Source organism: Marmota flaviventris, chromosome 8 (genome assembly GCF_047511675.1).
Source record: "Marmota flaviventris isolate mMarFla1 chromosome 8, mMarFla1.hap1, whole genome shotgun sequence".
Classification (NCBI taxonomy): Eukaryota; Metazoa; Chordata; class Mammalia; order Rodentia; family Sciuridae; genus Marmota; species Marmota flaviventris.
The window spans coordinates 131,604,407-131,632,166 of record NC_092505.1 but is presented as its reverse complement, the minus strand read 5'-3'; the positions used below and the strand labels follow the sequence as shown (position 1 = coordinate 131,632,166).

Sequence of the window (27,760 nt, the reverse complement as noted above, 5' to 3'; positions counted from 1 at the left end):
TCTACCATACAAACTTGCATAGAGTTGGAACTATTTTCTCTGAAGCCCCCCTAGTTCTTAATCTTGAGTGAGTTCCCCCCAACCCCCATTGTTGCCCAAGAAACAGAAAGGATGCCTTTACTACCACTGTGAACTCAAGCTTTAGGTACCATAAGGGTTACTTTTTCACTTGATTTTGAATGCAAACTCCTTTTAAGCTGGATTTAGCAGGAAACATACATCTGTTAAGATCCTTGGGCTTGCTGCTTGACAAACAGCTTCAATTTCTTCACAAGACTGTTGGCATCTAAAACTTACTAAGGCTCAGGTAGTATTTGAACGACAAGGCAAACCACCTTCATGACTTCAGCTTTCTCTGAATTCCTGAATTCACTCCTAGAATTGAAGTAACTTTTGCCAGGCAACTCAAGTTTTAGACTGCAGCCAGAATATCCAGTAAAACATATGGTAAAACTTGTACAGTTGTGAGATTCCATTTCTCAGATGTTTTTCAACAGAAAAAAGTATTACCATATATATTCCATTTTCCATATAATTGTATTCCTCAGCCCAGGATTTCCAGGCCTGAATCTGGGCCCAGTTGGGGCCATAACAAAATGTTAGTCCTTGAAGTTCTGCACAGCATCTCTTATCAGTCAGCTGGCAAATGCCAGAATGTTGGCCTACCAGCCTACAGGAGACTGACTTCCTCCTTCCTCAGCACAGCCTTTCCCCTTCTCCCTGAGCAAAGTGTGGGCAACATTCTGTCCCTGCCTCTTCCCTACATCAACTGCTAAACCAGCTCACCCCCACAGCCTGCTGGCCTCAATTCCAAACAAAGCTAAAGGCTACTCCCTGCTCCTGCTCTTGTTCTTTGCACAAGGCCAAGACCCAGGGAGTAGGTGGCAAGGGCAGCCATTCTGACTGATTTGTTCATATTTCCCAGCAGAGCTAAAGCTGCAGCAGCTCTCCCACCACACCACATGATGGTCTCTTCCTCCTTGAGTACTCTTGAGTCAGGAGAACCTATCCAAGGCCAACTACACCCAAGCCAGAAGGATCCTTCTATCAGAGTCCCTAGCCAACCTCCAAAGTGGTACAGAAGTAGTCAGAGTGGCAGGATTTTCATCTGCTATAGTTCAAAAAGTCAGAAGCAGGTCCTGCAGCTCTGATGATGCTAAGCTAGAGCAGCAGGCCCCAGGAATTACCATCTCACCAGGCTAGGCAATAAGTTACCAAAGCAAGTGGCTAGGCCTTCTGCCAGACCTGGTATAGAAGCCACCAAAAGCCAGGGTCTAGTAGGGAATGCATATTCCAAGAATTTGTCATTCTGATCAAAGGTTGAAATAGTGGGGTGTGGGGTGTGTGTATGTGCAAGGCAGACTGACATATATGCCAGATAAGTTCTGAAGATTAAGGTTGGCTTGGGCTTTCCTTTAAATATCACTCATTTCTGGCCCAGTAGCTGCCTATTAGAGCCTAGGGGTTCTTACTTGCCCATAGGCCTTATCTAGCAGGGGTTACAGCAATCCATTCACACAGCATTACAGGGAGCCTCATGTAAGCTAAGAGAATGAAGGTAGACAACCCATCCCCTCCCTCTCCCCCTCCCTCTGGGTACCAGGCAGACAATACTTCAGAAACTCAATGGAAGAGGCTGCACCCATAAAATTATGTTTAAGACTGTTAACATGGAAAAAAAAGTTTATATGTTAAGTACAAAAGGGACATAAAATTGTATATACAGTAGAATAACAACTATGTAAACACACCAAAAACCTATGCACAGAAATGTGTAGAGGAACATTTAACACCAAAAGATTAACAGTGGTACCATTTGGGTGGCCAATTGATTCTTTAAAATTCCCCCAATTATCCTTAATGAGCACTAATTAAGATTGAAATAGGGAATAACTTTTAAAAAATATCCCCACTGGCTGGTGGTTGAGCAGTTCAGTGTTGCTGTCACATACAAAGCAGTGGCTTTGGCCCTAACTCCAGCTCCCAGCAATACATTACTCAGGGCCAACTCTCAGTCTTTCTTTCCCTTTTATCCTAGCCACACTTCCAGCTTAATCTTTTCTATTCCTCCCCAACTCTGCTCCACAGGGCATAAAGTAGAGGCTGTGAAGTGACATGTTTTCAAAGGACATGATGCCTCAGCTTTGGACATCTGAGAACTCAAATACACATCATATTCCTACTACTGGAGAGTTCCTTCTCTGTTAGTTACATATATAGAAATTATACAGCCTTTCTTGTTAACTCAGTTTCAAGCACCATCTCTGACCGTTCCTAATGTGAACTTTCTACCGTTCCTAATGTGAACTTTCTACCGTTCCTAATGTGAACTTTCTACCCTGAAAAGCCAGGGGAGGGCAGTAACAGCTCAAATTATTTGGTTTCTCAGAATCCCTCCATTCTGGGAAGGAAGAGCTACACAGTGGGTGGCATGGTAGCAGTTGCAGATTCCAGTCTACTCTTGGGAAAGGTGTATGCCTATTTGCCCTTTCACTTTGATTAAAAAGTCAAGAGTAATTGCTTAAACAACAAACAACAAAAAAAGAGAAAGTGCTAGTGATTCACAGCCTATATCTGCTGCTAAACAGAAGCAGTGATGGCTTGATTTACCCTAGCAGCTATGTACCTTTGGGCAAGTCATAACTTTATTGGGCCTCAGTTTCTGGATCTGCATGGAGTGTTGTCTGCAATAAAATGTTTCACTGGGTACTTAAGGAAGTAACATGCCACTTGGTCTGCTCTTAAGAAGGCCATGCAGGGGAAAAAAAGGCCATGGGCTGGATACAGAGCATCCCAACTTGGGCCTAGCTAAAACCTCTTCCTCTCAAGAAAAAGCAAGAAAAAGAGCAAGAAAGTAGCCATACTAAGTGGGAGTAACCTGTAATTGGTAAGAAGCCTTAGACAAACAAAGTGCTCTGGTTTCAGCATCCTGTCCCTAAATGCTGCAAGCCAGGCACAGAAGCCATGCAAATGACTATGACATATATACAGATGCAGACAGAGCACCACCAGGCAAAAAAGAGACTAATACTGCAGAGAGGACCCCAAAGTGTGGCTTGAGGAACATAGGAAGTCATCCCAAGACCCTCACTTAGCTGCCATGGAAACAGCAAACACAAGAAGCTTTGCTTTTATTTAGTTTCCCAAAGGAAAAAAGGTAACAGGGAAGACTAACACTTGTGGCAAACACTATTAGCAAGGATGCAGTCTTTCTCCTGGGTTGCAGGACTCTACCTTCTTCGGCTGAACTGAGAAGCTACAGGTGATTTTATATATATATATATGTATATGTATATATATATATACACACACACACATACATACATATATATGCCTACATACATATATATGCATATATGAATGCACAAATATATTTAAATGAAGATGCACATACTGTGCTAAAATACAAACAGAAATCAAAGGTCATATATAAAAGGCTAAATATAACATATAACACAGGCCTAGAACCAACTCTTCAGTGGGAGCTGGGTAAAAGGGGGGTGTCACCTGGAGACTATGTACACAATTGTGGTGGACAGGGAAGGAAGGCATCAGTGTAAACAACTCAGACTCATTCCACAATACTGGCCCACAGGAAAAGAGCAATGCATCTCAGGTACAAAAATAGACTCCTACCTTGCTTTTGTACAAACCAAGCTTGGTAGGCACCCAGGACTGTAGGTTTATCTTGATGATGGGACTGCACCAGGCTGCTGCTAAACCTTCTAGCCCGAGGAACACAATACTACCCCTTCCCTCCCTTTTAGGTTCTTGAGCCTTTTCCTACCCAACACCAGTGCCTGGGGCCTATCCAGACCACCCACCCTTACAGGACAACTGCACAACTTCCTGACAAGCAAGGTCCTTCTGTATTTGTCCCTATCTTTGACCCCAAGGTATATGAAGACTTATTTCTGTAAATGTTTGGCACCTAACAAATATGATGGCTGTGGAATAATGCCACAATTACACAGGGAGACCCAGTAACAAGACATGCAGGGTGAGGGCAAGGGGCACTGAGCTGCCCAAGCATCTTAAAACCAGAACTGTGGCTTCCCATGCATTTATGGAGATGGGAGAAGGGATGTGCAGAATTGAAGACTTCATTGGCTCCTCAGCAGCAAATACATTCAAAACTGAAGGTGCTTTTGAGAGCCCCACTATAACCTAATCACAAGTCTGGTCACTCTGGAGGAACCTGGTGCATTGATGGCTGGAAAGGCTAAGTCCCAACTGAGTCGGTGGCACCAAGAGTTCTTATGAAGAAGCTCAACAAAGTAATTTTTTCTTTTGAGCAGATGTACAGCACATCCATGGGAAGGCCATGTGAAAGGATGTTGTCCAGCCCAGTCAAATGATCCAATCCCACTTATCTCAGTCCACTCTGAGTTTTTCCTGCTGGCCACCCCCATTATACAGAAATAGCTGAGTAGCATCAGGGTCAGTCATCAATGGTTGGCAACCAGAAGGCCTGGAAAGAGAACACAAGTCATATAAGCCAGCTTTAAAAAGTCAAGCCCCCCCCCCCCCTCCACCACCAAGATTGAACCCAGAGCCTGGGGCAATGCTAGGCAAGCACTCTACTACTGAGCTGTGTATCCATAGCCCTTTTTATTTTGAGACCAGGTCTCATTAAATTGTTTAGGTTAGTGTTAAACTTGCAATCTTCTTGTCTCAACCTCCCAAATAGATGATATTACAGGCATGTGTCAGCATACCAGGCTTGTGAAGTGCTCTTTATACCCCCGATCCCCAATGGTGGAGAGTTATGGCCTGGTGTCCTTCCCTCCCAAATGACCAACCCTGGCAGTCTGAAAACAAACACTCCACCCAGGCACTGTGGCACATACCTGTATCCCAAGGGCTGGGGAGGCCGAGGCAGGAGGATCTTGAGTGCAAAGCCAGCCTCAGCAAAAATGAGGTGCTAAGCAACTCAATGAGACCCTATCTCTAAATAAAATACAAAAGAGGACTGGGGATGGGGCTCAGTAGTCAAGTGCCCCCCAGTTTAATCCCTGGTATCTCCCCGCAAAAAAGAAAAGAAACACTCCTCACTCTATGAAAGTTAAGCTGGTTCTGTTTCCTTCCAATACTCACTGTCCACCTTCCACCACAGTGGTCCAGTATGTGAAGAAAAAGAGGAATGCTATTTGGGGAACCTGGCCTCATTGGTAATCTGCCAGGTGACCTCAAACTGACCCCTCTCCTTTCTGAGCCACAAAAATGAGAGGGATTGGATGCTTTTTTCCACATTTCTTCCGAGATTACTTGCTTGGTTTTTTAAAAAAGGAAGGAGACTGGTGTAGTGGCAATACCTGTAATCCGGCTATATCTACTTTTAATTTTTATTTTGAGATAGGGTCTTACTAAGTTGCTGAAGGTCTTGCTAAGTTGCCGAGGCTAGCCTTGAACTTGTGACCCAGCTGAATAGCTGGGATTTCAGGGAAGGAAGGAGAATGAAAAGAAAAGAAAAGAAAAAAGAGAGGAGGCAACATACGCAAATACCCAGGCAGGTTTAAGAGATCCAAAAAGAAAACTAGGAGCTGAGACTCACTGATCCTTTGTTTTCAAAGTCTTGTCTAGGAAGAGACAAAGTTGATGATAAAACAGTTGATGATAACTCACCACTTAGAATTAACTCTAGGTCTGTTAGAGTTAATTCTAAGTGGTGAGTTATCATCAACTGTTAAGAATTTTTGAGGAAATCAGTGTAAACCAAGAGAAATGAAAGACTAAAAGAATGCAGTCACAAAAGGTGGGTTCAGCTGGGCATGATGGTATATGCCTACATCCCAGCAACTGAGGAGACTGAAGCATGAGGATCCCAAGTTCAAGGCCAACCTGAAAACTTAAGTGAGACCCCGCCCCCCCCCCCCCCCAAAAAAAAGGGCTGGGAATATAGTTCAGTGGTAAAGTACTTCTGGGTTCAATCCCCAGTGCCAACATACAAAAAATGGTTCAGAATACCAAGAACAAACTGGGTGCAGTGGTGCACGCCTATAATCCGAATGGCTTGGGAGGCTGAGGCAGGAGGATTGTGAGTTTAAAGCCAGCCTCAGCAAAAGTGAGGCAATGAGCAACTCAGTGAGACCCTGTCTCTAAATAAAATACAAAAAATAGAGCTGGGAATATGGCTCAGTAGTTGGGTACCCCCAAGATCAATCCCCAGTACCAAAAAGAAAAAAAAAAAGACTACCAGCAGCAAAAAAGGTGTTCAGCATAGTCTAGGTAATCTCCAACTCCTACCCCGATACTGAACACTAGTCTAGGTAATTTAAGTCTAAAAGCAGAGGTCATAGCAAAAACTATCTCTTGGGAACTCAAGAGGGGACCCCAGTTCGTGGGAAGAATAAAAAAATACCCCAGCCAGACATTACATGATGGGAGGTGAACAGGGAAGCCAGATGACAAACAGGTACTCGTACCTACAGCATGCTATGCTCACTGCCACCCCAAAGGAGAGGGCCCCTATGTAGAAGACACTTAGCATTGTTCACATACCATGTTGGAACACGCACTGGCAAAAGTCATGAACTTGGGGTTAAACTGCAAACAGGTAATGGGGCCTGTGTGTTTACCATCCAGTACAGCTACTTTTATACCGCTCTCTCCATTCCAAACATGGATCTTGCCATCCTCTGAACCTAAAGAGAATCATCAAGGAAAATTTAATAGCTCAATACAAAAACAACTGAGATAAGAAAGACATGATTGAGAGAGATGATTGAGGTCTGGAGAGAAGACAAGCTTCAGGACCCAGCCCTCAGTACAAAGTGGGAGGAAGGAGAAACAGTGAAGGAAGCACACTCAATTGGGAATTAGTCTTTTTTGCGTGAAGGAGGTACTGCCAATCGAACCCAGATCCTTGAGCATGCTAGGCATGCGCATGCATGCTACCCTTGAGCTATATAGTTCCAGCCTTGGGATTTGAACTTGACCTTGTTTATTTATTTCAGGCAAGTCACTTCCCCTCTAGCTTTACTTTTCCCATCCAAAAAAGAGGCTGAATACCATTAGCTTAACAATATCTAGCCACTGAGGCAACTGAACATAGGGTTATTCCAGGAAGTTAATAATACTAATAAAGTAATTTTAGAGCTTAATTGTAATGCTGGTCAAGGGAAGATCAACAGTAATGTTGGTTCCAGCAAAGAACACCCCAAAGTCAGACAGTTTAAAGACACTATATCCTTGATATATGTACTGTACAGAAACCTGAAAACATCTATTAAACAGGTTATGATTAATCAGTTTAATAGCTTGAACAAATGCACAGTACCACAGAAATAACTCCAAGAGAAATGAAGGAAGCTTACCAATCATAATAAACTGAGAGTCTGGAGTAAATGAAGCCTCTAGTGTGACAGCTTTGCTGTTGGCATAACCCTAAAACAAAACAAAACAAAGCAGTTCTCTTGTTGTTACAGGGTCACTAGTTTAAAAATGCCTAGAACATCAACCCAGTAAACACATCATCTTCCAGGAAACCCTTTCCTTTTTATATTCAATACCACCAAGGTTCCAAATACAGTTGCCACCCTTAAAATATTCACTCCCTAACTGAATCCTATATGGGGGGGTAGGGGCAAGAAAACTTTTATTGAACCTAGGGGTGCTCTACTACTGAGCTACCTCCCCAGCCCCTTTTATTTTTTTAATTTTGAGACAAGGTCTTGCCAAGTTGCCGAAGCTGGCCTTTAACCTGCAATACTCTTTTACCTCCTAAGTAGCTGGCATTACAGGTATGCACCACACTGAGCAATTAAGAATTATTTTATATCTAAACACCTCACTTTGGTCACTTGGTGAGAAGCAAATATCTCTGAATCCAAAGGAAGTAAGTTCACAGACAGGAAGATGGTGCAAGCTCATGCCTTAATCAGTGAAAAGATAACTGCTATTATCCATCACTAACACAATTTTCAGCCCAGGAGGGAGAAGCATGCAAGCAGTCATGCTCAAAGGATATCAATTAAGCCAGGCACAATGGTGCAGACCTCTAATCCCAGCTGCCTTAGGAGGCTAAGGCAGGAGGATTGCAAGTTCCAGGCCAGTCTAGAATCATCAAGATAAATAGGAGTTGAAGGGCTGGGGATGTGGCTCAAAGTGGTAGTGCGCCTGCCTGGCATGCACGAGGCACTGGGTCGATCCTCAACACCACATAATAATAAAATAAAGATATTGTGTCCACCTAAAACTAAAAAAATAAATATTTTTTAAAAATAGGAGTTGAAGCAAAATATGAGCAAAAATTGGATGTGAACTTTATAGCCACTCTGCCTAGCTATATATACCTGTTTCCCAAATCTGCTGTTCTAGGAAACTAAACGAGACCCTGTCTCAAAGTTTAAAAAGGGCTGGGGATATAGCTCAGTGGTAAAGCGCTTCTGGGGTCAATTCCCAGTAACGGGGTAAAAAAAAAATGTCAGCTCACCCCAAATGTGTGCATCACCACTCCCTTGAATGCATCAATGAGACGTATGAAGCTGCCGTTGGTGGAGATGAGTATAAGCTTGCCATCATTGCTGAACTTGAGTCCTGTCCACTCACAAGTCCGATCGTACTGCATCTTAAATGTTGCAAATGGTCCCTGCAAAAGGTAAAAGCAGCCCCAGGCCAAAGAACATTTACAATTCCTTCTGTCAGAGCTAACTCCCGTTCTATATCAGTTTAGATTTCTTTTTTCCTCCACCCACCCCCACCCCCCCTCAGCCCCCAGGGCCGAGGACAGAACTGAGGGCCTTGTGGGTGTTAGGCAAGCGCTCTGCTACTGAGATTCCTTTTTGAGTGGGAAAGCACAAGATAAACTATGGCTCTCTAATATCTACCACATACTCCCTCTACCATAAAAAAGGGGCTTAATATATCCATCTTTTCTCTAAAACTTCCATACCATCAAGATAATTCAAAGATTCAAACCTTATCAAAAGAACGAAGGTCATAAAGTTTGACCATTTCAGAGTTGACACCTGCAGCAAAAATTAACCCTTCTGGATCAAAAGAACAAACTGGCTTGCCCTGAAGATGCATGAGGCCCTAAGGAAAGAAGAAAGAAGACAAAAAGTTAATAAGAATCTCACCACCATATAATTGACCTTTCCTAATGAAAACTAAGCCTACCTACAGTACAGAAAAAGCAAACAAAATCAAACTAAATTGAAGCTTTTAAAAAAGAAGTCACCATATAAATAGATTTCTAATCAATCCTAACTGCACAATATTATAGACAAAAAGTTCAAATAAAAACCAATCCCCTGAGGCCAAAACCTGTGGCTCAAAAGCTCTAAGAAAAGAATTTTTTAAAACAATAAGCCACAGAATATAAAGCCAACTACACTAGATTAAGGTTATCTGCTTACCAAGCAGCAATCTACCAGGAAAACAAGTTTCCTCTGAAGTTTAGGAAGACTCTGGGATCCCAGAATGGAACCAGTGCTTGCTTTCCTTCTTGAAAGAGAGAACTGATTATAATGCCTACCACAAGAAATGCTAAAAAATGTAACTGTGAGGTATCATTACCTGGCAGTTAGGAGACCGGAGATCCCAGAGTCGAATAGTCTTATCAAGAGACCCAGAAATGAAAGTGTCATCCACAGGTGACATGGACAAGGCCACCACCCTGTAATGCATCAAGATAAATAGGAGTTGAAGCAAAATATGAGCAAAAATTGGATGTGAACTCTAGCCACTCTGCCTAGCTATATATACCTGTTTCCCAAAACTGCTATTCTAGGAAATATATGCAAGCATATCTGAAATATTCAAAGCCAACTGGTATGATGGAAAAAAGCAACTTAAAGCCTTACTATAAAAATATATAATTCTAAAACCACAATGAGATACTACTTTACACCCACAAGCATAGCTATAATAATTAACGGATGTTAATGAGGATGGTAGAGCAATTGGAATACTTATACACTGCTGATAGAAATGTGAAAAGAGAGGAAATAATCCAAATGTCCATTAACTAATGAATGGATAAACAAAATGTGGTTCATCCATAAAATGCAATGGAATATCATTTGGTAATAAAAAGTGATAAAGTACTGACTCATATTGACAACCTGGATAAACCTTAGAAACATCACCTTAAGTGAAAGAAACTAAGGCCACAAGTTATCTTTTTCCATTTATACAAAATGTGTAGAATATGCAAATCTACAGAGAAAGAAAGTAGATTAGTGATTGTGAGGGACACTGGGGAAGTGAATGTGAATGGGTATGGGATTTCTCTTTGGGGTGATGAAAATGTTTTGGAATTATATAGCAAGGATTGTGGCCCAACTCTTGTGAATATAAACCCCACTCTCCCCCGCCAAAAATCACCAAACTGGACACTTTAAAATGGATAATTTAGGTTGGCATGGTGGCACACATCTATAACCCTAGCAACTCGGGAGACTGAGGAAGGAGGATCACAAATTTAAGACCGGCCTGAGCAACTTAGCAAGGTCCTAAGCAACTGAGCAAGACTCTTATCTCAAAATAAAAAATAAAACAGACTGGGGATATAGCTCAGTGATAAAGTACCCCTGGGTTCAATCCCTAGTACCAAAAAGTAAATGAATAACTCATGGCTTGATAACTATATATCAATTTTTTAAAGAAGCATGGTTTCTTAATAGGATGGTAGTAGCTAGGTGTGGTGGTACACATCTATAATCCTAGCTTGGGCAACTTGGAAAGTCTCAAAATACAATTAAAAGAAAAACAAAACAAAACAACAGGATAGTACAAGAGTACACTAATGTTTCCAAACTAGAGTGGCGTCAGCATCACTGGAAGAGGTGTTTAAAATGTAGATTGTGGGGCTAGGGTTGTGGTTCAGTGGTACAGTGCACGCCTAGCATGCCTAGCTTGAACATTCCTAATCTGAAAATTCAGGGGCTAGGGATGGTCGGGCACTTGCCCAGCATGTATCTTTTTAAGCACTGACATGACAATGAAAGTGGAAAATTCCACACTTGATCATATATATGGGGCTGCAGTCAAAACGGGATGAACCAGAAATACTGAATGAAATTAACTTCAGGCTATGAGTAAAGTATATATGAAACATAAATAAATTTCATGTTTACAATAAGTCCCGCTCCTAAGATATCTCATTATACATATGCAAATATTCTAAAATCTGAAAACTTCCAGAGATAAGGAGTACTCCACCTGTACCATCCTGAGTATCACCAAAAAACTCTTCTTCCAATCATAACTCAACATTTGCACTAGCTCCTTAACAAAAGATACTATTAAAAGCCAAAATCTCCTGAGAAAGTTGAGGTAGTTAGAAACCTAAGTGTCCAAGTCCATATGACTCTAACAGACTAGAGCAAGTGTTTTTAAACACTGAAAAGTATGAGGTGTTGGAGATGAAAATGTAGATATTCTTCTATCATGTTTGATAGTGAAAAGTGGGTGAAAGGATCAATAAATAGACTTAAGATGAGGAATTCCAAGTAAATTTGTAGATGCAATAAGGAAAAGGTCAATTATAGAGACAGAAGCCAAGTGGAAAGTGGGAGGTTAATTTCATCAAGGAAGGAAGGCTACTTCTTTTTCAAGGAAAAGAGATCCAAAGAGAAGAATTTCAGGAAAAGGGATATAAGTTCAAAAGTACTCATTTGGATAACCTTGATTCTCTCAACAGAGGGACACAGTCATCTACTAAGAAACAGGGTCGAGGTATGGAGAGCCAGGCACAGTAGTGCAAGCCTGTAATCTTAGTGATTTGAGAGTCTGAGGCAGAAAGATCAAAAGTTTGAGGCCAAAATCAGCAGCAATTTAATGAGGTCCTAAGCAACTTAGTGAGATCTTGTCTCAAAACAAAAAATTAAAAGGATTGGTGATGTAGATCAATGGTAAAGTACTTCTGGGTAAAGAAGATACAATAAGGAAGAATGGAAAAAATCTCAGCAGGCACATTAACCCTTAATTATAAGAGTAAATCTGTGAACACTGATTTGAATATGACAAGCAAAATCATCTACTTGTCATGAGTTATCCTCTATCTGATAGTACACAATAACTAACAGCTACAATCTCCAGTCTTCCGCAACACAAGAACGCTAATCACTCAAAAGTACAACTGTTTTTTTTTTTTTTTTGAGAGAGAGAGAGAGGGGGAGGGAGGAGAGGAGAGGAGAGAGAGAAGAGAAAAGAGAGAGGAGAGAGAATTTCAATATTTATTTTTCAGTTTTAGGCGTACACAACATCTTTGTTTCTATGTGGTGCTGAGGATCGAACCCAGGCCGCACACATGCCAGGAGAGCGCGGCTACTGCTTTACTGCTTGAGCCACATCCCCAGCCCCACAACTGTTTTTTTTTTTTTTTTTAAATATTTATTTTTTAGTTGTAGATGGACACAATACCTTTATTTTATTTATTTTTATGTGGTGCTGAGGATCGAACCCAGGGTCTTGGATGTGCTACACGAGCACTCTACCCCTGAGCCTCAGAAGTACAACTATTAACAGGTAGCTCTCAGTCCATTTTCTGTCAGGACTCCATAACACTCTAAGCCATCCTGGGTTACTGTACATTTTTATAAATGAGAATAGGAGAAAATAACCCCAAGAGACTGAAATATTATCCAAGAAGATAAATATTTGTTACAACATTCAGCCAAATTGGAAAAATTGGAGGAAAAAAATTAGGGGAAGTAGGGTGAGGGTAAAAAGAAACAGCCTGCATACATTATATAATATAGAACAAGAAGTTAAACTTCTTGACTTTAACAAAAAAGCCAGGCAGTGTGGTGGTACATGCCTATAATTCCAGCAACTCGGGAAGCTGAGGTAGGAAGATCATGAATTCAAAGCTAGCTTTAGTAAGGTGCTAAGCAACTCAGTGAGATTCAGTCTCTAAATAAAATACAAAACAGGGCTGGGAATGTGGCTCAGTGGTTGAGTGCCCCTGAGTTCAATCCCAGTAGCAAAAAAAGAACTAGAGATGTAGTTTGGTGGTTAAATTACCCTGAGTTCAATCCCTGATTTCTACCCCCCTAAAAAAAGCAAAAATTTGTTTGTTTCCATTTTGCATCTTCATTAAGATCTTTGAATGTGGGAGCTGAGGATGTAGCTAGCTCAGTGGTAGAGCATTTGCCTAGCATGAGTGAAGTTTGATTACCACAAACCCTCCTCCCCACCCCCCAACACACAAAGCTTCACATGTAACATTTTTTTGTAGGGACCTGCTGAAATGGGGGCCACCTGTACTGGAAAGCCTCACAATGGTTCTTTCATTAAGGGATACCTGAGATTGGTATTCTTAAATGCCAACTGTAATTTTTACTACATAGGTTTATTACTAAGTGTCTTTAATCCAAGGGATTAAAGGGATTGAACTCAGCATCTCCTGCATGCTAAACACATACTCTGCCAATGAGATACACCTCTAGCCCCTGCTATCTATCCATCCATCCATCCATCTACATACATACACATACACACACACATACACACACACGTATATTTTTTTGGGGGGGGGGGAGGCCTGTACTGGGAATTGAATCAGGGGCACAAATTTACCACTGAGTTGGATCTCCAGCCCTTTTTATTTTGGGATAGGATCTTGCTAATTCACCCAGACTTGCTTTGAACTTGTAATCCTCCTGCTTTAGCCTCCTAAATCAATGGGATTACTGGTATGCACCACTGTGCTTGGTCCCTTACATACACATGTGTGTGTATACACACATACATACATACACACTTTTTTTTTTTTACTTTATTCTATTTATTTAAATTTACGTGGTGCTGAGGATCGAACTCAGTGCCTCCCACATGCTAGGCAAGCACTCTACCACTGAGCCACAACCCCAGTCCTCCTTACTTATATTTTAACTGAGATTTTCTTTATCTTTGTAGCCCTACCCCTGCTTTCACAACCTTGGAAAATTGAGAATTAACTATTTAAGAAGGGCTAACAAAAAGCCACAACTTAGAGAGATCTTGTCTTAAAATTAAAAGAGTTGGGGATGTGGCTCCATGCTTTAGCACCACTGGGTTCAATTTCCAGCATATGGGGGGGAGGCGGGGAGGCTAATGAAACAAAGATAGTCAGGTTTACTTGGTGGTAGAATACCCAACTTCAATCCCAACCTACTCCAATAGCTGGCTACTTGTTCCTGATGGTTATCAGACTCATTCCCAACATCACCATGACTATATCTTCCTAAAGATTTATAAAAAGAATACCAAAGAGCAGTGAGGAAATAGCTTTGGTTCACTAATAAAATCCACTCTTCTGTTATCTGGGTTAGCTCAGGGATAAATAACTACCCAATTCTGCAATACCTGGGTCTTACCTTTTGCTATGTCCAGGAAAGTATCTGATGTATTTGTTGTCATGTAAGGATAGGTAACGGATAGTATCTGCAAGAAGACAAATAAGGTATGGTGATACTGTATTATTTAAAAGCAATTTACTTTGCAGTTTCATCTTGAAGAAAAGACAGGATCAAAACCCCACTGTATTCCATCACCCAAGTAAAGTGAATAATTCTTCTTAGCAGCTTAAGAGTAGGTATATAGATTTCTCACAACTCAAAAGCAGTTCTAAGTTAACAGCATACTGACAGAGCCGTTTGGGGGCTCTGGGTATAACTCAGTGGTAGAGTGCTTGCCTAACATGTATGAGGCCTTGGGTTCAATCCCAATCAATACCAAAAATAAAAGTAAAATAAATCACTGTTCGACTATCAATATTTGGCTTCTTCAAAATTACAATGCAACTTGCCCTGCAAATATACCCTGGCAAAAAAATATTAGTCTTAGTGCCCACAGAATGGAAAAACCTTATAGAAACACATTTGGCTGCTGAGGAAACAGGCTCAAAGCTATGAGCAGCCAAATAAGCTACAGATCAGGATGGACCCTGGCAGCAATTTTTTCCAGGGTTCTTCAAGATTGTCCCATCCCAACATTCCATAGGATACACAATGTACACTGCAACTAACAACACAGAGACTAATGTCTAGATTTGGGTTGAGGACATTAAAAAAATATATATATCAAACTCATGAAATATATCAAGTAACAGAAATGAGATTTTGCAGTTTTAAAGAAAGGAATAATCAGCAAGATTTGTGCTTAGGAAAAAGAAGACACACACCCTTAAAATCCAGATCAGGGGCTGGGAATGTGGCTCAGTGGTAAAGTGCTTGCTGGCATGAGGCCCTGATTTGATTCCCAGCACCCCAAAAAGAAAAAAAGAACCCGCCCCCCCGCCACACACACACACAAAAAACTAATCAGCTGGGCATAGTGGTGCTTGCCTGTGATCCTAGCAACTTGGGAAGCTGAGACAGGGGACTGCAAGTTTGAGGCCAGCCTCGGTAAATCAGCAAAGCTCTCAGCAACTTACTGGGGATGTTGCTTAGTGATAAAGCACCCCTGCGTTAAATGTCCAATACCAAAAATAAAAATGGAAAGAAAAAAGAAAAAAAACAAATCATTCTATTATAAAAGGTAAATAATAAAAAAGATGGTGGTGGCAGGGGAATTAAGTGCCATAAAGAACAGAATTGGAAAAGTAGGAAAGTATTATGCTTCTAAAAAAGATGAGGAAAAAAGAAGAAATTGCTGAAAAATAGGTAACAGAAAATGATACCAAAATGCAGGGAAACAAAAGCACAGAAAGAACATTCTAAAGTCAAACAGAAATCCAGAATATAGAGGTTGAAAGCAGCAAGTGATTCACCCAGTGGTGGTTCATAAATGTACTTCCTAATAAGAGGGTATTTAACCTGGGAAATTTCAGAAAAGGGTACCCTTTTATGTTCTGTAACTACACAGTTTCTTTGAAAACATCTTCAAACTTCTCAAATGACAACTACAAAGTATTCCTGATCTAGTGTTAGAAACTACTCACCTGCCCTAAGAAGAAAAGACTTCCTCCCCATTACCTGGATTCCCAGAGACGAGCAGGGCTTCACCATCCTTTCCGCCCCACTTGGTAGCTGGCGCACTGTTCCTGGCAAGGCAGTGGCCTGTACAGTTATCTCCTTGTACCGGGTGGTATCATAGACCCTCAAACTGTACAAACTACTACCTCAGCCTGGAATCAGGCAAAAAGGAAACGGAGCGCTGGAAGAACTCTTCAGGATGCACTTGAGACAGGAAAGGCAAGATTCCCACAGCAGAGGCCTGGCAGCAAAGCTGCAAGTGCCACACATTTGCCTGATCTTGTACCACATTTGGAGAATCCTCATTTAATCACTCAGAAAAGCAGCCCAACATAAGAAATGTACCAGTCATTCAGATGATCATATACAAATATTTTCCTCAGGATCCTAATGTTTTATATTCTTATCCAAAAGCATCAACTGCACTGCTTATTAAAAAACCACTTCTGAAATAGACACATGAAAAGTAGAAATAATATACTTACTAAAAAATCAACTACAGGTAGAAGATCTTGTTAAAGGAAAAAAGAACAAACAAACAAAAAATATGAAGACTTCTGCCCATCTGCTCTGAGGCAGACACAGCCAAAATAGCAGTCTAAGCAATCCTTGTTGAATGACATTAGAAAAAGGTTACTATAAAAAGTAAAACAATAAACCAATAAGGCAACATTAAAAAAAAAAAAAAAAAAGAGTCCTAATATGAAATTAAGTGTTATAGCTCAATTATCAAGACAATCTGTTAACTTGGAAGGAGTCATCCCAGGGGAAATGCAGATAAAAACAAAGACCGTTTATTACAGAAAGAAATTCACAGGTTTTAATTTCTAAAAGTAATTTATTCTTCAAAGATGATCAGCTTTATTTAAAAGTAAAAAGGGAGGGGCTGAGGATATATCTTAGTTTACTTGGCATACGCAAGGCCCTGGGTTCAATCCCCAGCACCGCAAAACAAAAGAAAGAAAGAAAAAAAAAAGCAGGGGTAGGGGTGAAGGGGTGAATAAAATTCAGATTAAAAAAGTATCCCTAAAATCAAAGATGACTAAGGTTAGTATACTGCCCTTTATGACACAGACCATTAAATGATGGACTACATCAAAAACTCTTCTTTATTTAAACTTCTACTGAGGCAGAAGGATCATCTGAGCCTAAGAGTTTGCTAAAGCCCAGGAATTTGAAGTGTGAACTAAAGTTTTTTTCTCATATTTTTGTGAAAACTCTTCTCAAATCTACATATTGTTTTTGCGGTGCTAGGGATCCAACTCAGAGCCTTTTGTTAAGTTCTACCACTGAGATACACCCCCAGACCTCAAATCTACATATTAAGAATGGGAACTATTTTTCTTCAATAGTTTACTACTTGCTGTGTCAAGTATTCTTTCCTTTTATTTGTTCTAAAAGTATTTTTTCAAGTTTCAAGGAGTATTAACTTAGAAGTAAATGTAATTAGTTGCTTCCTTTTGCTACTCAATATTAACTGTAGATTTTTCATTCTTTTTTTTTTTTTTTTTTTGAGAGAGAATTTTTAATATTTATTATTTTTTAGTTCTCGGCGGACACAACATCTCTGTACGTGGTGCTGAGGATGGAACCCGGGCCGCACGCATGCCAGGCGAGCGCGCTACCGCTTGAGCCACATCCCCAGCCCAGATTTTTCATTTAGTTCCAAATCTTTCAAAGTGCTAGTACTGCTTCCAGCATTCCTTTAGTTATAATTTAATTACCATTGCTAACATCATAGGAATATAAACTAAATTATAAACAAAGCAGAAGTAGTCACAAAGATTTAACAAAGGAAACCATAACCTTAACTTCCTAAAAAGGTTTGCTTACCGTCTATTTTGTTAGAGCTGTAAACGACTGTGTTTGCTGCATGCGTGTATCTGATGAGGTCCACACCATATTTCTTACTGTATAAGGTTCTCTTTGGTCTGATGAGGAAATGGACAGAGAAAAAAAAAATCATCAAAATTCTTCAACTCCAAAATATGACATCTCCATATAAAGAGTAGCACTTGAAATGATGTGGTGAGGATGAGGAGTCTCAGTAAGTCAATAAGTTCTAACACTGGAAAGAAAACAGAATTGCATCCAAAAGGAGGAAATAGCTAGGCACCATGGTGCATTCCTATAATCCCACTGACTCACAAGGCTGAGGCAAGAAGATCACCAGGTTTGAGGCCAGCCTAGACAACTTAGCAAGACCTTATCTCAAAATCAAAAACAAAATGGAGGGGTTAGAGCGCTTGCTAGCATGTATGAGAATTTGAACCACAGCACCACATAAATAAATAATAAAGGTCCATCTACAACTAAAAAATGTATTAAAAAAAAAGGACTAATGATATAGCTCAATGGTAGAATACGCCTGGATCCAATCCCCAGTACCACCCTCCACACACCAAAGAAGGAAAAATCAATTAATCAAGGGATGAGGTGGTATACCTGTAGTCCCAACTACTTAGGAGGCTGAGGCTGGGAATTCCTTGAACCCCAGAGAGCTCTGAGTTTGAGATGCTGTTAGGTAGTAGTTAGTAGAAATGAACAGTAAAATGCATAGCAAGATCCCTACAGGTTTATTCTAAGTTTTATTTAAAAATCACAGGTTTATTATAAGGTACTGCCAAGACAGATGAGTAAATAACTATAGTAGATAACCTGTAGAAAAACATTAGTACATAAACCTTGAGGATAAACAAACAATGTTAAAAGAGCCAGCTGGGGGAATACATTAAGAAAGGATTTATGGGTCTAACTCTCTACAGGGCCCATAAAGGTCAAGATAAACTAGAAGTTATGGCCCCAAGTGTCTCCTTTTGTCTCAGAAAGGGGGAAATCTTGAGGACCATGATAAGTTAACCTCTCTGGTTGCTGACCCCAGCCACATTAACATAGGCTTGACTTACAGATGAAGCCCTTCTGAATAGGATGGCTACCACAACAGAAAAGACCAATTAGGGTAAAAAACTCCACTGCCTGATGTGAAGGAGTTGAATACCTGATTGGTAAAGAATGCTGCAGAAAGTGGTCCCCAGTTTTCAAGGCAAACACAAAAACAACAATGAAAGTGGAAAGTAGCTTTGTTTCCTTTGTTATCACTCTTTCCCTTGAGAGTGTTCTCTGCTTGTGCCTTCTTTACTTTCACCTTACTCTCACTTCATTCCACTTTATCTTCATTGATTATAAAATTCTCTTGCATGACTCTTGGTGTCTGACTTTAAATTTTCTTTTGTTGCAACACCAGAATTGAGGTTTGGAGTTTCAGCTTCCTGCTCTGTGACAATGTAAACTGAAGTTCTCTGAAGAAACTGTATCTATATATATGTTGAAGATTCTGCAGAATGCTTAACCTTAGCTGACTAGAACACAGTGATGGGTACAGAGAAAGAATGTTTTTGATAGCCAAAATCATCTCAGGACATTTTAGGCCCTTTAACAACCACTTACCTTAACTTTCATACTGACATAATATCCTGTCTGTCTTTCTCTCTCTCTCTCTCTCACTTTGTACCAGGGATTGAACCCAGGGGTGCTTATCAGTTATAAGTGTTTGATTTATGACTTTCTTCTGTTTGGTGACTTCATATAACCTTTTCCACAGTTAAACATGTCATTCAGGGCAATTTAATCTGTTTTCAGGCCATGGTCACTCATATTTGCCTCAGGAAAAAAAATTAAAATTATCTTATTTCCTTTAAGACAAAGTTGTTATTTTACATCAAAGGAGAACCAGCCTGGACAATATGACATTCTGTGCTCTTAAATTTTTTTAAATCAAGCTCAATGGCCACAGAAAGAATTATGAAGCATAAGTAAATGTGAGGGCTCACCAGTTCAATCTTTTTAAAAATTCTTTTGGTACCAAGGATTGAACGCAAGGGTGCTAAACCACTAAACAACATCCCCAGCCCTTTATATGTTTTATTTTGAGACAGTGTCTCACTAGGTTGCTTACAGCCTTGCTAAGTTGCTGAGGCTGGCTTTTAACCTGAGATTCTCCTGCCTCAGTCTCCTAAACCGCTGGGTATGCATATGTGTGCCACAGTGCCCAGCTCCATTCAATCTTTGGTTTTGGATACTGGTGATCGAACCCAGGGATACTTTACTACTGAGCTACATTCTCAGCTCCCAACTATCCCACCACCTTAAAAAAAAAAAAAAAAAATTTGAGACATGGTCTTTCCAAATTGCTTAGAGCCTCACCAAGTTGCTGAGGCTAGCCTTGAACTTGTGATCCTCCTGCCTCAGCTGGGATGACAGGCATGTGCCACTATACCTAGCTCAATTCAATCTCTACTACAAAATTTAAAAGCTTTTGAGAAAAGTATACCTATTTAGAAAGAAAGATATACAAAACAACACACAAGTCATGTCGTAACAACAAAGAGGGACATGAAAATAAGTCAACCCCAAGAGCTTTTTTTAAGCCTTTCACTTAGAAAGCTTTCCTCAAGAAGGTAATGATTTATGAAAACTGAAACCAGACGCAAAACAGTCTGCCTTTCTTAGTATACCCTGCTCTCGCAGAAGATATCCTATTTGCTGAAACTTTTAGGAGGCAAACCTAACTCTAAAGGCAAGCCTAAATCCTTAGCAAAAAATGGTTCTTTTTATTTTAACATAAAATCACACATTTCCAGTCCAGGTTACCAACTCATTTGATGAAGTTCCTAAATGTCTTCTACAGAACCTCAAGATCAAGCTAAAACAGATCTCAGCAAAAAACAAACAACAAAAACCACCCAATTACCTCTGTAAAATTAGATCTGAATGCCAGAACAACTCATATGTATCAAGTAAGAAAAGCACACACAGATAATCCCATCTACTCAGTAGGTTGAAGCAGGAAGATCACAAGTTCAAGCTCAGCCTGGGTAACTTAGTGAGACATTATTTCAAAATAAAATAAGAAAAGGGCTGGGGACATAATTTAGTGGTAAAGCACACTACCACTTTCCTAAAATGACTTAAAAATAAATTTCTACATTTTAAGACTTAGAAGGATTTCAAAATCCTATACCAATGTTTCAAGAGTTCAAATTTATGAAAATATTCACCCTCTCTACGTAAAATCCTCTTGGAACCTGGATGCTAAACACTTAAATGACTCAGGAAGCCTTAAGAAGCCAATCATTTGGCTGGGCTTGGTGGTGTATGCCTGTAATTCCAGCAGCACAGGAGGTTCACGAGCTCAAACCAGCCTCAGCCATTTAGCAAGGTACTAACAACTAACTCAGTGAGACCCTGTCTCTAAATAAAATACAAAAATAGGGCTGGGGATGTGGCTCAGTGTTTGAGTGCCCCCAAGTTCAATCCCCGGTACCCCCCCAAAATTAAAACACAGAAAAACAGTCGGGGATGTGCATTGGTGGTTAAGCCTCACCCCCGGGTTCAATCCCTGATACTAAAATAAAAAATAAAAAGGGCTGGGGATGTGACTCAGTGGTTAAGTGCCCCTAGGTTCAATATCTGGTACCAAAAAAAAAAAACAAAAAACCAATCATTTGGATCAGTAGCACACACCCTATAATTCCAGCTACTCAGGAGGCTGAGGCAGGAGGATTACAAATTTGAGACCAGACTGGCCATTGTAGCTCAGCAGTAGAGCACCCCTTGGTTCAATTCACTGTACTGCAAAAAAAAAAGTCAATTATTTGCATTTTCAATTGCTGTTAATGCCAATGAAGCCAAATAAGACTTCTCACAACAAATGCACTGGAATTTCCACATGTTTACCTTTACTGAAATAATTGTCACTCTAAAAAGATCAAAAAAAAAAAAAAAAAACTACTTGGTCCACTGTCTAGGATTCTGCTCTCTAAAGACAGCTAACTTTATATGTATCAAACCAAGCCCTATTTCAGCCCATGGCCAAACAGAAAAGACCCTGAAATACCAATGCTAAAAGAATATGGTATAAAGAAGTTGGGGTGGGGGGGAGTGTTAAACTTTGATATGGCCTTCTAAAATTTACCAAAAACATTAACCTGAGATTTGTTCCTAATAAGTCTATAATTTCATTTCCTGGTTTGAAAGATCCTAATATATTCATTTCAAGGGTCTTTACTCAAGGCCATACACAACACTTTCTCAAATATTTGGTTAAGTTTCTTCTTCTCTTTGAGTAATCTGCTTCATCTACCACAAATAATATCCTTTAGGTGTTTTCAAGTTGAAATCTCAATAGATTAACTCCATTACAAAGTTTAAATGGGGGGCTGGGGATGTGGCTCAAGCAGTAGCGCGCTCGCCTGGCATGCGTGTGGCCAGGGTTCGATCCTCAACACCACATACAAACAAAGATGTTGTGTCCGCCAAAAACTAAAATAATAAATATTTTAAAAAATTCTCTCTTAAAAAAAAAACAACAAAACAAAGTTTAAATGGGCTGGACATGGTAGTATATGCCTGTGGCTCGCAAGGTTGACACAAGAGGATCAAAATTTAGCAAGGCCTCAAGCAACGTGGCAAAACCTTGAATCAAAATTAAAAGGGTGGGAATGGTGGCACATGCCTGTAATCCCAGTGGCTCAGGAGGCTGAGACAGGAGGATCACAAGTTCAATGCCAGCCTCAAGAAAAGCGAGGCACTAAGTCACTCAGTGAGACACACTTTCTAAATAAAAAATACAAAACAGGGCTGGGAATATGGCTCACTGGTCAAGTGCCCCTGAGTTCAATCCCTAGTATCAAAAATAAAAAATAGCCCGGCGCAGTAGCAAATGCCTGTAATCCCGGCGGCTAGGGAGGCTGAGGCAGGAGGACCAAGAGTTCAAAGCCAGCCTCAGCAATGGCAAGGCGCTAAGCAACTCAGTGAGACTCTGTCTCTAAATAAAATACAAAATACAGCTGGGGATGTGGTTTAGTGATCAAGTGCCCCGAGTTCCATCCCTAGTACTCCAAAATAAAAATAAAAAATAAAAAGGGCTGGGGATGTAGCTCAGGGATAAAGTGCCCTGGGTTCAAAAGCCAATATTAAAAAAGGGGGGGGGGGCGGGGCTGGGGATGTGGCTCAAGCGGTAGCGCGCTCGCCTGGCATGCACGGGGTGCTGGGTTCGATCCTCAGCACCACATAAAATAAAATAAAGATGTTGTGTCCACCGAAAATAAATAAATAAAAATAAATATTAAAAAAGAAGAAGAAAAAGAAATCTATATTGAAATGTTTAGGGATAAAGGGGTTGATATCTCCAACTTACTCTGTAATGGGAAAAATGCATAAGTTTAAATATTTACCTATGGAATGATAAAGCAAACGGTGCAAAACTTAATAAGTTGTTGGATCATTCTTTCAAGTGTATTTCAAGTATGTTTTTTTTTTTCCTCCAAGGGAAGTCTTTGAAACATTATAACTTTCAAAAAGTCTATAATTGTAAAAAGCCAAAATTGGCATTTTACAATATAAGACTTCATAACAGGAAGAAATTCTCCACATTTGGTGACAAATTGAAGAAATGCCAGGACAACCATCATTTCCTTTCAATGTAGACATGTATTTCCACTGTTAGGTTCTGGAGGTAGGTTCTAATCTTGTGCACAAGCATTGAAAATTTCAAGCAAACCAGCTTCAATTTACTTCTAGTTCCAGGACTTCACAATGACAATCTCTGCCCTAGCTTTAAACATTACTTCCTCTTCCAAACCCATTAAAAAGCTGGGCCATGTGCCTGAAATCCCAGCTACTCCAGAGGCTGAAGCAGGAGGATTATAAACTTGAAGCTAGCCTGGGCAACATAGCAAGTAATCCCATCACAAACACCAAACTGATTCAAGTAGCCAGACATGGACAGAATTCATCTACTAAATGAATAACACTGACTCAAATAACTAAGTATCTGTTCAGCTAACAATTCCTTTTCCCCAACAGGTGCAGTGGAGCTCACCTGTAATCTCAGCTACCTATCTGGAGGCTGAGGCAGGAGAATCCTAAATTCTAGGCCAGCCTTAATGACCTAGGGAGATCCATTATCAAATTTTTGAAAAAGGGTTGGGGATGTAGCTTCCTGGTAGAGCACCCCTGGGTTCAATAGCCAGTACTAGAGGAAAAAAATTCCCTCTCCCCCAGGACGATCACTGTAGGCCACTCTTCCACATGACTGCAAGCAGATCCAAAGCCAGTTACATAATACTTTATCATAGCTCCAGTGGGGAAGAAATTTGGGGAAAACATAGCTCTGTTCAAAACAGCATTACTTTAGATAATCAAATTCACAAATGAAGAGACAAATTCCAAAAGAAAAACATCAGTTGTTTGGGGGGGGGGGGGGCGGGCAAAAGGGACAGCTTGGAGAAAGTAGAGAAAAAATCCAAGGATTCAAAACATAAAATTTGTAACTAGGTAACAAAATGAAGTCTGAAAAAACCAGTAGCCACTGAATTAAACCGAACATCCTCAAACCTGCTTGGGAAAGGAGGCTGAGGGGAAATAAAATTTAGTCTAAACTAGTTTCTGCTCCAAAGAAGCAATTCAGCAAGGACTTGGAGCAAGTCCACAGGGATGAGGCCTGACTGAGAAGGCCCATAGAGGAAAAGGTAAAGCGCTCTCTGTTCATAAGATATTGCAAAGACATGCCAAGTGTAGTGACCTGGTGCAACATAAAACTTTGACGACCAGATTCAGAATTTTGATAATTCCAAGTGGACCAGAAACTGTTAAAATAATGTGTAAGGGGAAACACGAAATTGTCCTGGGATGCTTTACTTTAAGGAGTTCACATTCGGATCAGAATGGGACAGTCAAATTCGCTTGTGAATGGCAAAAAGGGAAAAAAAAAAAAAAAAAGTTTCAGGATGTTAAAAAGTTTATAATAAACGTGGAGACCAGGTCTGAGGGAATAAGAGCAAGGCTTGGAAGAGGAAGAAAACGCCAGGGGCTCAAGGAAGCACAACAAATAAATCCTGACAGCCAAGAAATGCAACCCACGGGGCCTGACGGCAGAAAGGCCACGACAAGCTGCGGGGCAGGGGACCGGCGGAGTGCCAGAGCTGAATTGAGGTCACCACGGAAAGGGCAGAGAGAGCTGACGCTGTTGGATGAGTAGGAGAGCAGTCCCTCCAGTTCTGCATCCAGCCCAGAGCCGACCTGCACCTCCCACGGTCGGAAGAGCGGGAAAAACTACCTGCTGGGCCCGGGATGCACGGACAGGGCCCTTAAAGGTCAAGGTCAAGGCGGGTTTCGGAAAACCACACAGAAGCACTCTGAAGAGGCCGAAGACATAAAAAAAAATGTTGTTATTATTACGATTATCGTTATTTTTTAAAGAAAGAAAAGGTCTTTGGACGGCTGCGGGGTGCAGGCGTCCCAGGAAGAAGCAAAAGAGACCGGGGGCCGGAGTCTGGACGGAGGGCGGGCCGCGGGACCAGTGCTGGGCCACAGAAGGGAGGGAGGGACTCAAGAGCCGGGCCCAGAGCCACCGCCGCACTCACTTGCCCTCCTGGCAGTCATAGAGCACGATGGAGTCGTCGTCACTGCTCGAGATGACCGTCTCGCCATTGGGGCTGAAGTCAAAGCAGTTAATCTTGTCTGAGTTCTCGCGGAACACCTTGGCGACGCGGAAGCTCCGCAGCACGCTGTCGGTCAGCTTCATGGCGGCGGCTGCTGGAGGCGGCAGCGGCGCAGGGCCGGGGCGGGGCTGGATGGCGGGTGAGCGGGCGGGCTGCGGAGGGCCAACCCGGGCGGGGCGGGCGCCGCACTGGCGGCGAGCGGAAGGGCTGCGAGCAGTAAGTCCGCCTCCTTCCCCTCTCGCACTGGCGATACTCTTCTGCCTGGACCGTGGGGCCTAGGCGACCGTTCCTCCTCAGAGTCGCCTCAGGGCCAACCGGCGCGGCGCCGGTTCATTGTGTCCGCCATCTTGGGGCGACAGGCAGAAGCCCAGGGCGGGGAATTTTAGCCCCGGCGCACGCCGGGAAAGGGGGCGGGGCGGGAACGGAGGCGAGAGACTGGGAGGCAGGGTGGTGACGTCAGCGCAGCGGCAGCTGAGTGCAGGGACTGGGTAGCCGGAGGCGACAGTTCTCTTTTTGATGGCAGGGCCTGAGGGTCTGGAACGCTTTAGATCTCCCTCAGTGGGCGGAAAGGCTTCGAGTGTCGGGGGCTTTTCGGTTTTTCGTGTGATTGCCTCCCCCTAGGGAGACTTAGGCCGCAGGTACTGCGGAGGTCTGATGTGCGCCTGAGGCCTATTTTGGGGGTGTTGCGGAAGTGCTTGATCACTCCTCCACCAGAGGTCCAGTTTATTTTATTGAGGGGTAATTTGTGGTGGACTGCACACATTTTAAGTGGATGATTTTTTTTTTCAGTTGGATGTGCTGTATACTGTTGATCAGTAGAATTTTTCTTTAAGCTTTTTTTTTTCTTTTTTGTTCATTTTAGATGTACACATCAGTGGAGTGTACTTTATACACTATTATACATACATTATATATACATACCATTCTTGAGGTTGAACATGATGTGGAATTACACTGGTCTTGTATTCATCATGTATGAACATAGGAAAGTTATGTCAGATTCATTCTACTGTCTTTCCCATTCCCATGCCCTGCTAAACTTTTTTTAAAAGAATTGTTTGAGATATAACAAAATGCATGAAGCAAACCAATTTAAAGGATACTACATGCATTTTTATAAATGTAACACTTTTTTTATTTATTTATTTATTTTTTTTGGTATTGGGGATTGAACCCAAGGGTGTTTTACCACTGAGCCCTTTTTATTTGTTTATTTATTTTTGAGACAGAATCTCGCAAAGATGTCCAAGCTTGCCTCCAATGTGCCACTATGCTCTGCTTCAGATTCATTTCTAATTTTTTTACAGAGCAGGGGATATAGCTCAGTAGGGGAATACTTTGCTAGCCTTAAGGTCCTGAATTCAACCCCACCCACCCGCTAAAAAACAATTACAATCCCAAATTCGCATCACCAATTACAAAGAAATTATTTTAAAGACTATATTCTGATTCAACAGAACAGTTTAAATTCTCCTTATTTCTCCCTGTTCTTATTTATATATGTGCATAGCTATATTCCTGCAGTTCTTTCTTGCCTTCTGATTTATAGTGTTTTACACATTTTTCCATGTTAGTAAACTGGGTTGTTGTTTGCCACAGTCCGCTGCAGCAAAATAAGGCAGGGGGGTGACGAAGAACTTGTGTACGTTGATACAGCAGGAGTGGGAGCCGTTTATTGCAGGACAGGAGCAGTATTTATACATTCCACACAGCTTATCTAATTAGCATAAACTAGATACATCAGTCAACCAATCAGGAATCTCCACACTTAATGGCTTGCTTTTGTTACTTCTCAAACCACTCCCTCTGGCATTTTGCCAGGCATCATCCAGACTTGTTTACCAACTCTAACATTCCCCTGGCTAAATGCCAGGTATTATTTTGACTTGTTTACAGACTCTAACAGTTGTTGGTATTCTTTTTTGGGGGGAAGGGAAGTACTGGGGATTTAGTACAGGATAATTTGCCACTGAGCTACACCCCAGCCCTTTTTATTTTTTATTTTGAGATAGTTGTTGAGGCTGACCTGGAACTTGGGATCCTCGTGCCTCAGCCTCCAGAGCTGCTGGAATTGTAGGCATGGGTCACTCCCCACAACTGTTATCCTTTTTTTTTTTTTTTGGGGGGGGGGTTAGGTACCAGAGATTTAACCCGGGTGCTTAAACACTGGGCCAAATCCCCAGCCTTTTTTTTTTTTTTTTTTTTTTAACTTTTTTATTTTGAGACAGGGTATCACTAAGTTGCTTAGGGCCTTGCTAAGTTGCTAAGGCTGGCTTTGAACTTATGAACTTTCTGCCAAAGCCTCCCAGGCTGCTCAGATTATAGGCATGCGCCACCCATGTCAATCCCTGC

At 41.3% G+C, this 27,760-nt stretch overlaps 1 protein-coding gene across 2 annotated transcripts; it reads right to left on the bottom strand.

Annotated features, from left to right (window-relative positions):
• Positions 1 to 1,650: 1,650 nt before the first annotated feature.
• On the bottom strand, positions 1,651 to 25,768 carry Wdr82 (WD repeat domain 82). Of its 2 annotated transcripts, XM_027934044.2 has the most exons (9): positions 25,331 to 25,768; positions 17,739 to 17,836; positions 14,307 to 14,373; positions 9,520 to 9,619; positions 8,920 to 9,036; positions 8,435 to 8,590; positions 7,317 to 7,386; positions 6,502 to 6,644; positions 1,651 to 4,471 (listed from the first exon to the last, which is right to left on the bottom strand). In XM_027934044.2, exons 1-9 carry the CDS (start codon positions 25,489 to 25,491, stop codon positions 4,442 to 4,444), a joined length of 942 nt encoding a protein of 313 aa, XP_027789845.1. In that variant the 5' UTR covers positions 25,492 to 25,768; the 3' UTR covers positions 1,651 to 4,441. The 2 variants fall into 2 exon arrangements, with proteins under 2 accessions (XP_027789845.1, XP_071471767.1); XM_071615666.1 differs by lacking the exons at positions 14,307 to 14,373; positions 17,739 to 17,836.
• Positions 25,769 to 27,760: the final 1,992 nt, after the last annotated feature.

Coding starts and splice junctions, on each gene's coding strand:
- Wdr82 (XM_027934044.2), bottom strand. CDS start 25,491: ATGAAGCTGACCGACAGCGTGCTGCGGAGCTTCCGCGTCGCCAAGGTG. Junction 14,374..17,738: donor CAGCTCTAACAAAATAGACG/GTAAGCAAACCT, acceptor GTCTTCTTGCAG/ATACTATCCGTTACCTATCC. Junction 9,620..14,306: donor TTTCCTGGACATAGCAAAAG/GTAAGACCCAGG, acceptor GATGCATTACAG/GGTGGTGGCCTTGTCCATGT.